Genomic DNA, 13,896 nt, shown 5'->3' with positions numbered 1-13,896 from the left:
ACAGGACAAAGAGAGTCTGCAGTTTCTAGTCCTCTATCACAGTAGCATTTACTATTCATGTGGTCATCTATTTGTGGTGACGTTTGAGACTATCCTGTTTTTCAAAAACTGTGAATTTTTTTTTTGTGCATTTTTTGTAGTAAACTGATGTACAAAATAACAGGTAAAAAAAATCAATCTGAAAGCACATAATACATGATTTAGAAGCTCTACTTAATTCATTTGACAAAGATTCCATTACTGGATGTGGCTGAAAATGTGCAAACTCCAGGTTTGGATTTGTGAATATAATCCAAGCCAGGAAATGCAAACCATAAAGATCTTGGGAATCTGGTAGGGAACACTTCATTCTGTCCCCACCCTCTTCTGGTCAGTGGTATGACCATCTTTCCATTGTTAGGTATTCCCTAGAATGGGCTGGCCATAGATTTGTCTGCCGGAGGTCTACATCAAGAGACATTACGGTCTCCCGATCTCTTTCCCAGCACGGCACTCACACAAGGCACTGCTACTTGCATGGCACACTGGCTATTCCCACCAGGCCTCCCAAGCCAACCAACATCTCAGCACACCAATAGCTCATCTGCTCCTTTCTGGCCCTTGAGGCTTTTCAGCTGGGAAGGGAGGAGGTATCTTCTATCAAAAGTTGCAGGAAGAGAACTCTTGAGGACAAGATGGGTTGATCTTCAAAGATGGCAAAGACTGACAATAAGACGAATTCTTTTCCTCATTTCTTCTTCTGTACCATTTTTCCTGGTGTTGAACATGTAAAATCGATGGAAATATCTGATGACAGCTGTCCAAAATGTTTCAAACTCACATACCACAAAATGGAAAAACAAAAACAAGAACAACCCAAGGGTCATCATCAAGTTTTCTGTTTTATTTAAGATTTTAGTTTTAATTCTGAAGAAAGAGGTACATTTCCTTGTTTTTAGTTTTAGCGTCAGGTTATAACCAGGTTTCTGTTTTCTTTTCTCCTGTCTTTTCAATACTGCACAAACGTCCAGAAACTACAGGGTTAAGTAAAAGCTGCAGGCAAGGAGGTCAGAGATTTGCTCCTGATGGTGATCAGATGGCCCCAGAGCAGTGCTATCTCAGAGTGCACAGTCAGGTGAATTTAAGGTAAAAGAAAAAAAGATTCTGACAGAGGAGAAAGACTGAAGAAATCATTTCTATTTCAGCTCTTATGTTATGCATAGGTATTAAATCTGTGAATACTTTTTTTCTTTAAAACGTCTGGATTTACTTTGAATCTAAAGCCAAAAATTTTTTTCTCCTTTAAAAAAAAAATCACTTCTCCCCTCCTTATAAACTCTTTAGCAATAGGCCAGTTACTACTACAGATCAATTTGTCTTTCTGTCAACTTCCAATAACTTCTCTTGCTTAACGACACATTCGAGTCCTCTCCATCAACTTGCCGAAAGATTTAGAAATTAAATGACAAGCATCTTTTCCTGCAATAGTGATAAGTTGAATACAAGATGGATGCCAGGACCACTGCTTTTCCCCCGTGCACTTAGCAATCGCATTTCAATTAACCTGGTTTTCAAATTTCTGCAGTTGATAATGCACTTACTTGACCTTTCCTAAAGATTAATCGTCATTTTCTGCTAAGCAGATTATGTCATTATTATGCGCAACAGACAGACGGTAATTTTCTAAATATTGAGACTGCCCTTTGATTTTTTTTTCCCCCTCCTTAAAAAAAGGCATTTTTAGGAAACATTCAACAGTGTCACTCAAATGCTGGATCAACAGAAACTTTTACAATAAAAACAAAAAAAGATGGTAATGACCCTGTGATCGCATTGCATCTGGGGGTGGGGAGAAAAAAAATTGATCAGGAACTGGATTCTTCAGAACATAAGAGATGAGAAGGGAGCTGTGGATGGGCCAAGAGGGAGAAAACAGGGTGGGACAAATCCTGCATTTTCTAATAGTTTCTCCTCTTTCCCTAATGGCGGTCCAGTGTGGAACTCTGTAGTAAATCTGTGGGGGTTTTGCTGGGGGGTCTGAAGGCTGTCTGAAAGCCTGGGGGTGGGGAGTGAAAGCTGGAAGGATTTGAAGGAGGAGGGTAGGGATTCCAACTGGCTCTGTGCAGAGGGATCTGTGTGCTGAAGGGGGCGCTGTGGTGGGTCTGTGATGGAGCAGCACTGGGGCCGTCCATCTCTGTGAGGGCCTGAAGGGATTTTAGCCAGTGTGGAGGATTGTCATCTTGAAGAGAGTCTAAACTGTTTCCTGAAGTTGCTGGAATACCTGTGGAGAGAAGAGAAAACAAAAGGGAAAATGGTGAGTTTGTGCAGAAAGAACCAGAAATCCAACAAACAGAATTTTTAAGGTGATTCATTTATCCAAAAAGAGAAAAATTAGAGTCTTAGACAAGTCTTAGATTCCTTCCAAACAAGACCTTTTGAATATCATGTTCTTTTTGATCCTCCCCCCTTCCACGGACGATTCATTGTGCCAGAAACCCGTGCCTCCTCTTCAACTATATAGACACCGTCCCCCACTGTCACAGAGGCAGAGCGGCAAAACCGAGTCCCCAGAGTTGGACACCGTCATTCCCCAGATGCGCTTCTCCTTCTCTGACAGGGATACGTAAACAAGAGAGCCTTATAATAGAGAGCTTTATTTTAAAAAGTGGAGTATGTTCCTTCAAAAGGATAAGTCAGATCCTTTTGTACTTTGAGACCTGAAAAATACACACATGCTGCCAGACACGAGCACCTACTCACACCTAAGAACCAACCTAGGCGCCAAGTGCCTTGTTCTACAACTAGGCCGACAGTTAGCCGAGACTGCATGACCCCAGAGAGCGAAGCCGGCCACCCCACGCTTGCGGCTTTGTGAAGAGAAGCTTATGCTGAAGAGACCTCTGTTTTTATTTAATTAGTGCCAAAAACCAAATGGATGGCAGTCAGTGGAGCTGAAGGAGGGAGAAAGTTACCTGTGATGATGGCTGGGTCTGTCCAGCTGCCAGGGCTGTCCCAACTCAGGCTGTCGGTGGTGGCAGGGTTGGACGTTGGTGCACTGTGGTTGGCGTTGGAGGGGGAGGAAGAATTGGGCAGTCCACCAAAGTTGATGTTAATGTTGGGTAGAAGTGCCCTTAGCCCGTCCTGCCATTCCTTCATATTTAAACTCTCTACAGAATTGCTGTTGTCTGGGAGATTTACCAACAAAAAAATGAAAGATAAAAAAAAAAATAAAAAGCTGACGTTAGAAACATATGTTGTTCTTTAGTGGTTAAGTGGGAGAAGAATTATTCTTTCTTTACTGAGCATTTAGGATGGGTTGTCCTAGCGAGATAAACATGGTTAGGATTTTGCTCATAGCTCAGAGCCCCTGAAATCAGCAAGGAAAGACTTGCTCAAGGATCAGGAGAGGGAGTGTCTTGTCCTTCCTTAGAGACATTTCACCATCTTGCGCTGGTAAATCAATAATCCACTTTAAAGACTCCACGCTCAAGAGCACAACTGAGTTCCAGCTACATTAGGAAGTTTCAGTCAGCAAGGCATTTAGCCAGTTGAGCTGATTTACGCTATCAAGCCTGCAAAGCTCAATACAGGAACTCATTTCTGAGCCCGTTAAATGGAAGAAAAGTCATTTTAGGAAGAATAAACATAAGCCAATAGGAAAGGAAAAATAATCAAGTTCTTCCTGATGATAAAACTGGTAATGCATTTCAGAGGAGAAGGCAGGAATGAATAGACTTTCGAATTTGAAAGGAGTATTTTTTTCCGTTAGTCATGAAAGCTGAGGAGGCAGGGGCTAAGCTACCTTTCAGATGGGATTATTTCCAGCACAGTCCGCCTATTCTCTTCCAGCAGTGCTCCAGATCCTTTAAAACTCAAGTCCTGGAGTCCTACAGTTAGTTCTCTGGTTCTTTTTATGAATAGTGTGTCTTACATGGTAAGGCACTATCAATGTAAAAAAGGCTTTTTATAAATTGTGGCTAAACTAACTTGACCTACTAGCATCCAGAATCCACATATTGTAAATAAGTGGTTGGAGGCAAAACCGTGAAGCATAGCTACTAGGGTAACTGTTTTATTGGAAATAGGAATGTAGGTCAAACTATTAACTGGGGTTTTTGAGAAGACCATAGAGAACTGATTAGCAATCACCACATGATGATGATGATGATGATGATGATGATGATGATGAAGGTGGTGGTATTTTATCAGGCAGTCTATGCTATTTGGAGAATTCAGAATTTTCTTTTTATCATTTCGCTCTGCACCAGTTACTGTTCTATGCCAAATGGTATCACATTTCAGCAAGTGCAGCACTTACCCAACTGACCTTATTTATAAAAAGACAAAAAAACCCACAAAAAAACAAAAAAACCTACAAAAAACCCCGCTGCAACCCAATCCAAAAAAGTCATCCCTGAATTACTAAGATGAAGAAGAGGCCATCTACACCATTCAGACAAGTCAAGATAAGGGAGAATGAATTCTTCGAACCTACTTTCCTTGCATGATCAATGCAGTTTCCTAAGGCTCCTCCTTTTGTCTGCTCCTCCTTTTGTCTGCATCCTACTTACATCTGCACTGAGCTGTACAGTTCTTGAGGCTCACTCGTAGTCAATTATTATCTCATCTGACCTCACGTTGTAGGGTAGGCAGAGGAGGGGAGAATAATCTTCATTTGACAGGTAAGGGAAATACTCTCCTGAATAACTTGCTCAAGATTCCAGAACTGGTATAGTAAGGACTTCAACCCAGACCCCGTTTTTTTTTTTTTTTTAAACACCTAGCTCTCTCTCTCTCTCTCTTGATCTACACCGTACAGACTATTAACTGATATATTTTTTTAATGTGTCAGATAAGACCCATGACTAAAAAGAGGCAAAAAAGAAACACAGCAACATTATGGTATGTCCACTGCCCATGATTAGCAGGACAGAGAAATAGTTGGGCTGAAGAAACAAACTGGGCTCTGAAGCCAAGTCAGGGGTTGGGGAGGGGGATTTCTAAATCAACAACGCAATCATCATTTTCACTCTGGCTCTAAGTGCACGAGGCACTAACAAGACCACACCAACAAAGTTCTGAAATACCCTCTACTCCAGGAAGTTTTGGTGGCTGTGCCACATTCTAACCTTTAAAGCAGTCCAACTGTCAGACAGAAATAACTTAAAATGGTTTTCAATTAACCAGAAACTGAACTCTAAACAAGGAAAGCTTCCCAGGAAGGAAATAAATCCCTGACATAAAAAGATGATGTATAACTACATGGGAAAATTCTGAAGAAGATTAATACTCTTGAACTAGGTAGCCAAAATCAGTAAGAAGCCTATGCAGATGATTTGAGTCCCTCTTTTCCACTGAATCGAGAAAAAGAAAATACCCCATAACTCAGTAATACCAACGTTCTCCTCACTTTTGCTTTACATTTAGTGAGAACTGGAACTAAGGAATCCCTAATTTTGCATTAACATAATATTTGCATTTATATAAAGTTTATTTGAAAGTTAATATTGCAACAAAATCAAAAGACATTTGTGCACGGGTAGGGGATATATAGAAACTCTGCAGTCTCCACTCAGTTTCTTTAAAATAGTACCAGAACTTTGACCACTGAACTCAACTTGATGCAACTTCATTTCCCTTTCTTGATACAGGACTTCACAGTGGGGTGCAACTCAGAATGTACGAGTCAGTAGGTCTAATGGAAAAAATACTGGGCTGAAAATTGCAGATGGACTGTGGAAGTCAGCTCTACACTGGTAAGTAATACAGCCAAAGGCATATAAGTAAGTCTTTTAATATCCCAGGGCCCTATTTCATAAGCAGGAGTAACATCTGCCTTACTCTCTTGTAGGAACAAAATGAGAGAAGGGAAAGCAATCCGAAGCCCATTTATTACTTGATAAATGCCTAACAACAGTTGTTTATCAGTACTCAATACTGAATAGACAGTAAACTTTCCAAAAAGCCGAGGCAGGGGACTCCTCACTTGCCAGAAACCGGCTCTGTACAAACACTCTCCTGGGGCATGAAGGGATAACATCCAGCATCTTCACAAAGGGACTATCGAGTCGACATAAATAATAATAAGCCTTCTCACCACCAAAATATTGCAAAGACAAATACGATATGGGAAAGCATCTTACACTTTCTACAAGCAGAGCACAATGAAAATCAAGTTTCTGAACATATTTTATATTAGAAATGATACTGTTTGATTTTTAATGTATTAATTGTAGTATAACATACTCAGAACTGTATATTTTTAAAGGATTGCTAATAACATTTAAATGTTTTATAAGGTTAAAAAACTAATTTTAATTTATGATTTTCAAGTATGTACAACAAAACACTATTTTTGGGTCTAAATAATTTGAGGGCAGGAAAGCAGGTCAAGTTGTTTGTCGTGGGTTTATTTTTCAGTATAGAACTCAAAGACATAAAATTTAAAACACCTTCAAGGTGCCAGATATCACATTCTCATATGCCATGTGTAAGAAGTCTCAGTATACTATCAGTTTTCCTGGGTCAGAATACCACAAAGAAGACATTCTGTTTAAAATTCGGCCGGCTTGCTGATTACCTAACACCCAGTCCGTAACACATTGGTCACCACACACTAAGCAAGTTGACAACTTATAAAAGGTATGTGTTACGACTGCCAAGATAAAAATCAAGGCAGCTATTTGCTCAAGGTGTACAGTATGCAAGGAGAACAAAAAACTTCAATTTTGCCTCTTGTTGCAAGGAGTTTAAAAGTTGAGACATTGAGACAGTGTACATACAAGAAAAGTTCAACAACTACAATCTGGAAGAGCAACAGAATAAATGTCACCGGTTGTATGTGATTAATAAAATACTATAAAGTTTAGTAAAGAGAGAGGTCATGGAGGCACAAGTGCAGAAATGTCTACAGGGTAAACAGGAGCAATTACTCATTCACAAAGTAGTTTTACTTACTGCATAGACACCCTGAGCTTCAAATATCCATAACAGGTTGAAACGATTTTTGGTGTTTTTACATAACACTAGACTAGTCCAACTACAAAGCAGGATGTATACATAAAGACATTTTTATTCGTAATGGCTCCATAGTTGACCTTGACGCAATGTGGGTTTGAACAGCTTTATTAAATATATTTTAACATTTATGGTAAGTATGTTTTAACATTTCTATTAGATATAACATTTAAAATATATTTTAATATTTATATTAAACATATTTTCCCTTTTCGGTGCCTCTAACTCCTGCATTGTTCAAGGGTCAACTGTATTATAAGATAAAATTAAGCTGTATCCTGACATCAGATCTTTCACAGAAAATCATAAAGCAGGAAAAGATGAAGGGCTTAGGCAAGAACACATAGCACTACAGCGGCTGAGTGGGTTTCTCTCCTTTCTGTTCCTCAGATTAACTGCAATGTGTTAATCATTATGGAATGCAAAACCCTGCTACAGAAAGCAAAACTGGGAAAACCTGATCTTTATAAGTTGTCATTGGTTTCCAGTTTGCATAAAATCTTCACCTGAAAAGACTGATTTTTAAATTCGTTTCAGGCTGCAAAACCATCTCAGGAGCCCCTGGGGAGGAAGCTGAGGGGACAGGGCCCTAGGACAACACATCTTCCTCCCACCCTGCTTTCATCTGCGTCATATACTAGGGTGCCATGTAAAGACTGCATTCAGACAACAATACCTGCTGCTAAGTATGAAGACAGAAGATCTCTAGTAATAACACAGTGAGATAAAACACACATAACGGGAACCTGAAAACAAAAGGCCATCCCAAATATTCGTTTTCTCTAATTACCAAGTCAGGATTTTCTGTTTCCTCTTGGAAATGGGGCCTCTTACCTTCTTTTTGGCACTACATCTGCAAGGTGTTTTCTCTATCAACACATGGGCCTTATGAATTCAGCCGGCTAAATACAGCTACATTCACAAACCCACCAATTTCTCCACTTTCATGTTTGCTAGGGACAACTGGCCCACATACTCACCTGAGGCTACTCCATTCTTAACTGTAGTCCCTATGGCCAGAGATCTCTCGAATTTCCAGTTAAATTTCTCTAAGTGGTCAAACCCGCCCCAACTGGCAGCAGTCACCGAGAATCCCAAGTATGCCAGAGAAGTTTATTCTGCTCTTCAGTTTTTAAGCCTCATCTCATGATTACTCCTCAAAGCCCAATTGGCAACCTGATCTTATTTCTCAAAAAGCTTTGATCTTCCTTTCCTTTACTGCTGTTCCTTACAGTTCAAAGGCTCCCTCCAGTGGCTAGGTTACTTAGTGAAACAAATCTTTCTTGGAACTGTACATTTGAAATTTAGTTCCCATTATGGTTACTCCTTGCCAGTTAAATTCTCAAACACTCATGTATTTTTAGAAGGACACACCGTCATCTTATCTCAGGCTCTGCTGCCCCTCTCTGCAGCACCTTCCCACCCTACATCAACCTGTAACATATGATTTCCTATCAAGTTTTGGATGGCGTGCATCTCCATCAGTTGAGGATTTTAAGAAATCCTCAACTTTCTCCAACTTCAACAACATATCTCGAAGCAACTCAAACACAAATGAACTATACTTATCTTTACGTGTTAAACCAAACTTTAAAGAGCATACAAAATTTCTCCTACCAGAACTTGACAGATTTATCTTAACAGCATGCTATACTTTTTAGGTGAGCCACAGAAATAATTTCAATTTATAAGCTAAAATTTGCAGGGAAAATGACTATTTTGTGAACAAATTCTTTCAGGTTTGTGATAAAATGTTATTCTACTTTTAAAAAATGACATTCAAATTTCTAGGATTATGCTTATTATAAATCCAGACAGACCAGTACTGCAGGGCAGATTTACTGGAGCACAAAATCTTAAGGATTTAATAGACTTGAAAGTAGAGATTAAACTAAATGAAAAATCCTAAGAACACAAGTGAAAAGAAATTCTGAGAACAGAAGAACTTGAAAGTGTATTAATAAAAAAACAACCAAATTTATTGTTATTAATAGAAGGAAACAGAAATGACACAAACAGGAAAAGAGAGGCCATGAGAGTCAGCTAAATATGGTCTGGGTTTCCTGGACTCTGCCTTTACTTTGTGCGTTTCTCCCTATCTAGAATGCTTTCCTGATCTCTTCTACTTAGTTTTTATTCAATCTTCCAAAAGTTTAAGTCTTTTCTCTGCCACTTACATCATTTTAGAACTGCACCTGTGGCTTGAACCACACTCACGGGGTAGCAAACTGCTGTGACCCCACTATGGCTGCTGTTCACCCCTCCTCACACCTCTCAACTCCACTGCAGGGGCTCTAAGGGCATATTTTCTATATCCTTCAGCATGGTGCTGTCTTAGAAACTTGATGGGCCTTAAGATAACTGCTGAATCAAAGATCCAACTTGAGAAGAGCTGAAAAATCACTTTCCCCTAAGAAGCCTGTTTAATTCATATCTGTATAATGCTATGAACCAAATCATTCTTTCCAAAGAGATGCAAATCTTTCTGAAAGCAGGAATCAGCTAGGTTTGGGGGGCCAAAAGGCTTTTCTGCATGTAAACTGAGGGAAAGGAGCCACTATAATGACGTTTTCAATCATCTTTGAAGTGTATGTGCACTTTTTAAAAATCCACCGCACCAAAATTAAATAAGGAATGCTTGGGTGGTACTAAATGCTCTTCCAGTATGAACAAAGTCCTGTGGGCATAAAGAAGAAAATGAACTAGTCTGCCATCCTGCATACAGAGTAAATGGTGACTTGAGAAGCTGATATTGAAAAGGACACAGGCATTCCATGCAGAACAGAGAAGAGAAGCAGCCAATCTAAAATATAGAAGTATTTCAAAATATAAGTGGATAGGGTTTTGCACAATGTGTGCCTTCTTCTTCTAGAATGTTCCTATAAGTCTGTCCGAGGGGATAATCAGATTATCTACTGAGAACCAGGAAAACATCCAGATGTTGTCTTAGAAGGATTAAAAAAAAAAAAAGGAAAAATGCTTACAGAAAGATGTCTATATATATAAAGCTATATAGAGAATGAGGAAAAACTACACTTAAAAGTTAATGCAAAAGATAAAATCATCTCAGAAGCATTACAGACTGGGTTAGGTGGAACCTGAACCAGAATGTAAGAGAAAAAGAGCTAAAGGATAGGAGGGGCAAAAATCAAATATAAGAAATCTATAAAATCTGAAATTGGAAGTGCAAAGGAAACATTCCAGTGAACACAAAACTAAGCACTATGAACAAAACACTGAGGCAATCTAAGGACAATCGAGGGAACTCATCATCCAGGGGAGCACAGAAATGGGGTTCTAACCGGAGGTCTGAATTTGCTAGAAGATAAACCTGATCAAACTGACATTCTGACAATCTCTCTTTCCCAAGGTTGAAAAAAGAAGGGTAACATATACTCTGGACTTCTGACCTACGGAGAACTGGTTGGCTGTTGTGAACATACTAGAAACTCTAAGAATTTGTGGCATAAATTTAGGATTTACAGAGGCAAGAAACGAGAATAACTTGGGCTCTTGGATGACAGGCATCCTGGCTATTTCTGCAATTACCACAGTGCATTGCAAATCCTTATATGTTAGCTTCTTTTCTACTAAGAGCTCCACCAGGAAAGAGGCCTTGATTTAATCTGCTTTATATACAGGGAACACTTACCAAACCTGGACTTCAACAAATATTTAATGTTTCCTAAATGAACAGCCCTGAACATTTGCTTCCAAGTTTGGGAGAAAACACCTTTTCCAAAAAAAAGGCTAAGAAAAAAAAAAAAAGATGCCTCAGAATGGTCCCATAGTTATAGGGGTCAGTGATTCATAAGCCACAGAAGATGCTAAAATATGACTGATTATGCAATAAATTATTGTAATAAAGAGATTAGGGAGAAATCTAAAGAAATCAGTTGTAACAAAGAGAATCACATAGAACTAGAGCTGAAAAGAACGCTTAGAAAAGATGGATGGAGTAAAAAACCTACCTGTATATAATAAGAGTAATCCTTGAGGACTAAAATCAGAATATATAATGATCTGAAGCTTGTGGAAAATGTTGAAGGTGAAAAAAAGCTAAGTTTGAAATAGGAGAAAATTAAGAAAAGCCACTGTTTACCCTGTTTAATGCTAAGCCCTAAAAGAAGGCAAGGCTATGCAGTTCCATCTTCATTTTGTTTCTTTCCATATTCTTCATAAAAAGAGCTCAATCCTCAAACCAGAAAGGACAGATTAAGCAATGTGAAGAAGAGAACTTTAAGTCAGTAAAGATGCAAAGACAGTAAAAGAACATCCACTCAATTTAAATGATTTTAAAATCTAGGTGAAAATTGAATTCTATTCCAGGAAATTAATACTCAGATGTGATCACAAAACCACTGCTAAGATGAGTGCCAGAAAAGGAGAAAATGTCAAACTCTAGAAGCTACATGCTTATAATTAGTTCTTGGGAAAATCTGAAAACAGATTTAGAAATGAGTGGCAGGTTTAGCAAGCACCACTGCTCTATTGTTTGCATTTGAGGACATTTTTTTGTGGATAATAATATGCAGCATGTTGGCTAGAACCTTAGCTCCCTTCCATCTGAAGTACACAGGAAGGTAAACTTTAATTTTGACGTGGGACAGGTAGTCATGGAGGCAGCTTCTATTGACAATTGTTTCCCATCGGAAATGTCCTCCTTTTATCCCATGTCCCTTTCTTCTGCTGCCTGCCCAAACTCAAGACTTTGAAACCAGCTACTTTCCCATCCCAATGACACATCAACTCCATAAAACAAATGGAACAGACTGATGAGAGCCAAAATGCATTTCCATAAAGAACCAATAATATCAAAATTATTTATTATTTGGATGGGCTTTCTAGAATATCCTCCTAACCATAATGTATCTTGAAAACAGCAGTTTCTGATAAGTCTTCTGATGGTAATCTTGTGGGATAAGATGTAAAGTGTAGCACTGGATAACAGCAATATTTAGATGAATTTTTACAGAACTTAAGCTACTGTGTGTGAGCCTAAAAGTTTCTGTGATACTATTCCATTTACAATTGCACCAAAACCAATAAGGTACCTAGGAATAAACCTAATCAAAGAGGTGAAAGATCTATACTCTGAGAACTATAAAATATCAGTGAAAGAAACTGAAGACAAGTTAAAGGAATGGAAAGACAATCCATGCTCACAGACTCCAGGAAAGAGGCCTTCATAGGCCTCTAGTCATTGACTGGAAGAACAAATATTGTTAAAATGTCTATAGTACCCAAAACAATCCTATCAAAATACCAACAACATTTTTCACAGAGCTAGACCAAACAATCCTAAAATTTGCATGGAACCACAAAAGAAGTGGCCAAAGCAATCTCTTTTTCAAGATTGGAGAGGCACCACAATTCCAACATCAGGCTATATGACAAAGCTGTAGTAATCAAAACAGTATGATGTTGGCACAAAAATGGGCACACAGACCAAAGGAACAGAACAGAAAATCCAGAAATGAACTCATAATTATATGGCCAAATAATCTTTGACAAAGCTAGAAAGAATATCCAATGGAAAGAAGACAATCTCTTCAACAATGGTGTTGGGAAAACTGGACAGCAACATGCAAAAGAATGAAATGGACCATCTTTTTACAACAAACACAAAAATAAATTCAAAATGGATTAAAGACCCGTGAGACCTGAACCCACAAAAATTCTAGAAAAAAGCACAGGCAGTAACTTCTTTCACATCAGCCAAGCAACTTCCTTCTAGATATGTCTCCCAAGGGAAGGGAAACAAAGACACAAACTATTAGGACTACATCAAAATAAAAATCATTTGCACATCAAAGCAAATAATCAACAAAACAAAAAGGAAACCTACAGAATGGGAGAAGATTTTTGCGAATTACATATCTGATAAAGGGCTAGTATCTAAAATACAGAAGGAATTTATAAAACTCAACCAAAAAAAATAATTCAATAGACATTTTTCTAAAGAAGGCATATAGAAGGCCAACAGACACATGAAAAGAAGCTCAACATCACTCATCATCAGGAAAATGCAAATCAAAACCACAATGAAGTATCACCTTACACCTGTCAGAATGGCTACAATCAAAAACACAAGAAACAACAGGTTTTGGCAAGGAGAGAAAAAAGGAACCCTCTTGCACTGTTGGTGGGAACACAAACTGGTACACCACTGTGGCAAACAGTGTTGAGGTTCTTCAAAACAAAAACAGAACTATTCTATGATCCAACAATTGCACTGCTGGGTATTTACCCAAAGGATACAAAAAATACTAATTCAAAGGGATACATGCACCCCAATGTTTATAGCAGCATTATCTACAATAGGCATAGCCATGATATGGAATCAGCCCAAGTGCCCATCAATTAATGAATGAATAAAGAAGATATATACATACATATATACATAAAATAGAATGTTACCCAGTCATAAAAAAGAATGAAAGCTTGCCATCTGCAACTACATGGATGGAGATAGTGTTATGCTAAGTGAAATAAGTCAAAGACAAATACATACGATTTCACTTTCACTCGTAGGTAGAATTTAAGTAACAAATGAGCAAAAAGGAAAAAGGGGGAGACAAACCAAGAAACAGATTTGTAGCTACAGAGAACAAACTGATGGTTACCAAAAAGGAGGTGGTGTGGGGATGGGTGAAACAGGTGATGGGGATTAAGGAGTGCACCTGTGATGAGCACAGGGTCATGTATGAAGTACTGAATTACTATACTGTACACCTGAAACTAATATTACACTGCATGCTTAACAAACTGGAATTCAAATAAAATTAAAAAATAAGTTTCTGTGATATTGCTTCCCTTTACTCCATACTTTTTAGCTAGCTCAGCAAAACCTACAAAGTTAATTTAAATATGCAAATAGAACCAATTCTAAAGATGACA

The 13,896-nt window shown here is 38.4% G+C and overlaps 1 protein-coding gene across 4 annotated transcripts in view; it reads right to left on the bottom strand.

Moving 5' to 3' along the window:
- Positions 1 to 862: 862 nt before the first annotated feature.
- The window catches only part of CNOT4 (CCR4-NOT transcription complex subunit 4), a 141,445-nt gene continuing 128,411 nt past the window's right edge, over positions 863 to 13,896 (bottom strand). For 2 of the 4 annotated variants that reach the window (XM_055334901.1, XM_055334902.1), the window contains exons 11-12: positions 2,952 to 3,164; positions 863 to 2,260 (exon numbers count right to left, since the gene is read on the bottom strand). In XM_055334901.1, coding sequence (XP_055190876.1) covers positions 1,959 to 2,260; positions 2,952 to 3,164 — 515 coding nt within the window. In that variant the 3' untranslated portion in view covers positions 863 to 1,958. The remainder of the gene's footprint in view (positions 2,261 to 2,951; positions 3,165 to 13,896) is intronic. The other 2 variants (XM_055334903.1, XM_055334905.1) reach the window with 1 other exon arrangement.

Source organism: Nyctereutes procyonoides, unplaced genomic scaffold, assembly GCF_905146905.1.
Source record: "Nyctereutes procyonoides isolate TBG_1078 unplaced genomic scaffold, NYPRO_anot_genome, whole genome shotgun sequence".
In the NCBI taxonomy this organism is placed as follows: Eukaryota; Metazoa; Chordata; class Mammalia; order Carnivora; family Canidae; genus Nyctereutes; species Nyctereutes procyonoides.
Note: the sequence above shows the minus strand (reverse complement) of the source record. Positions and strands in the feature narration are given on the sequence as shown.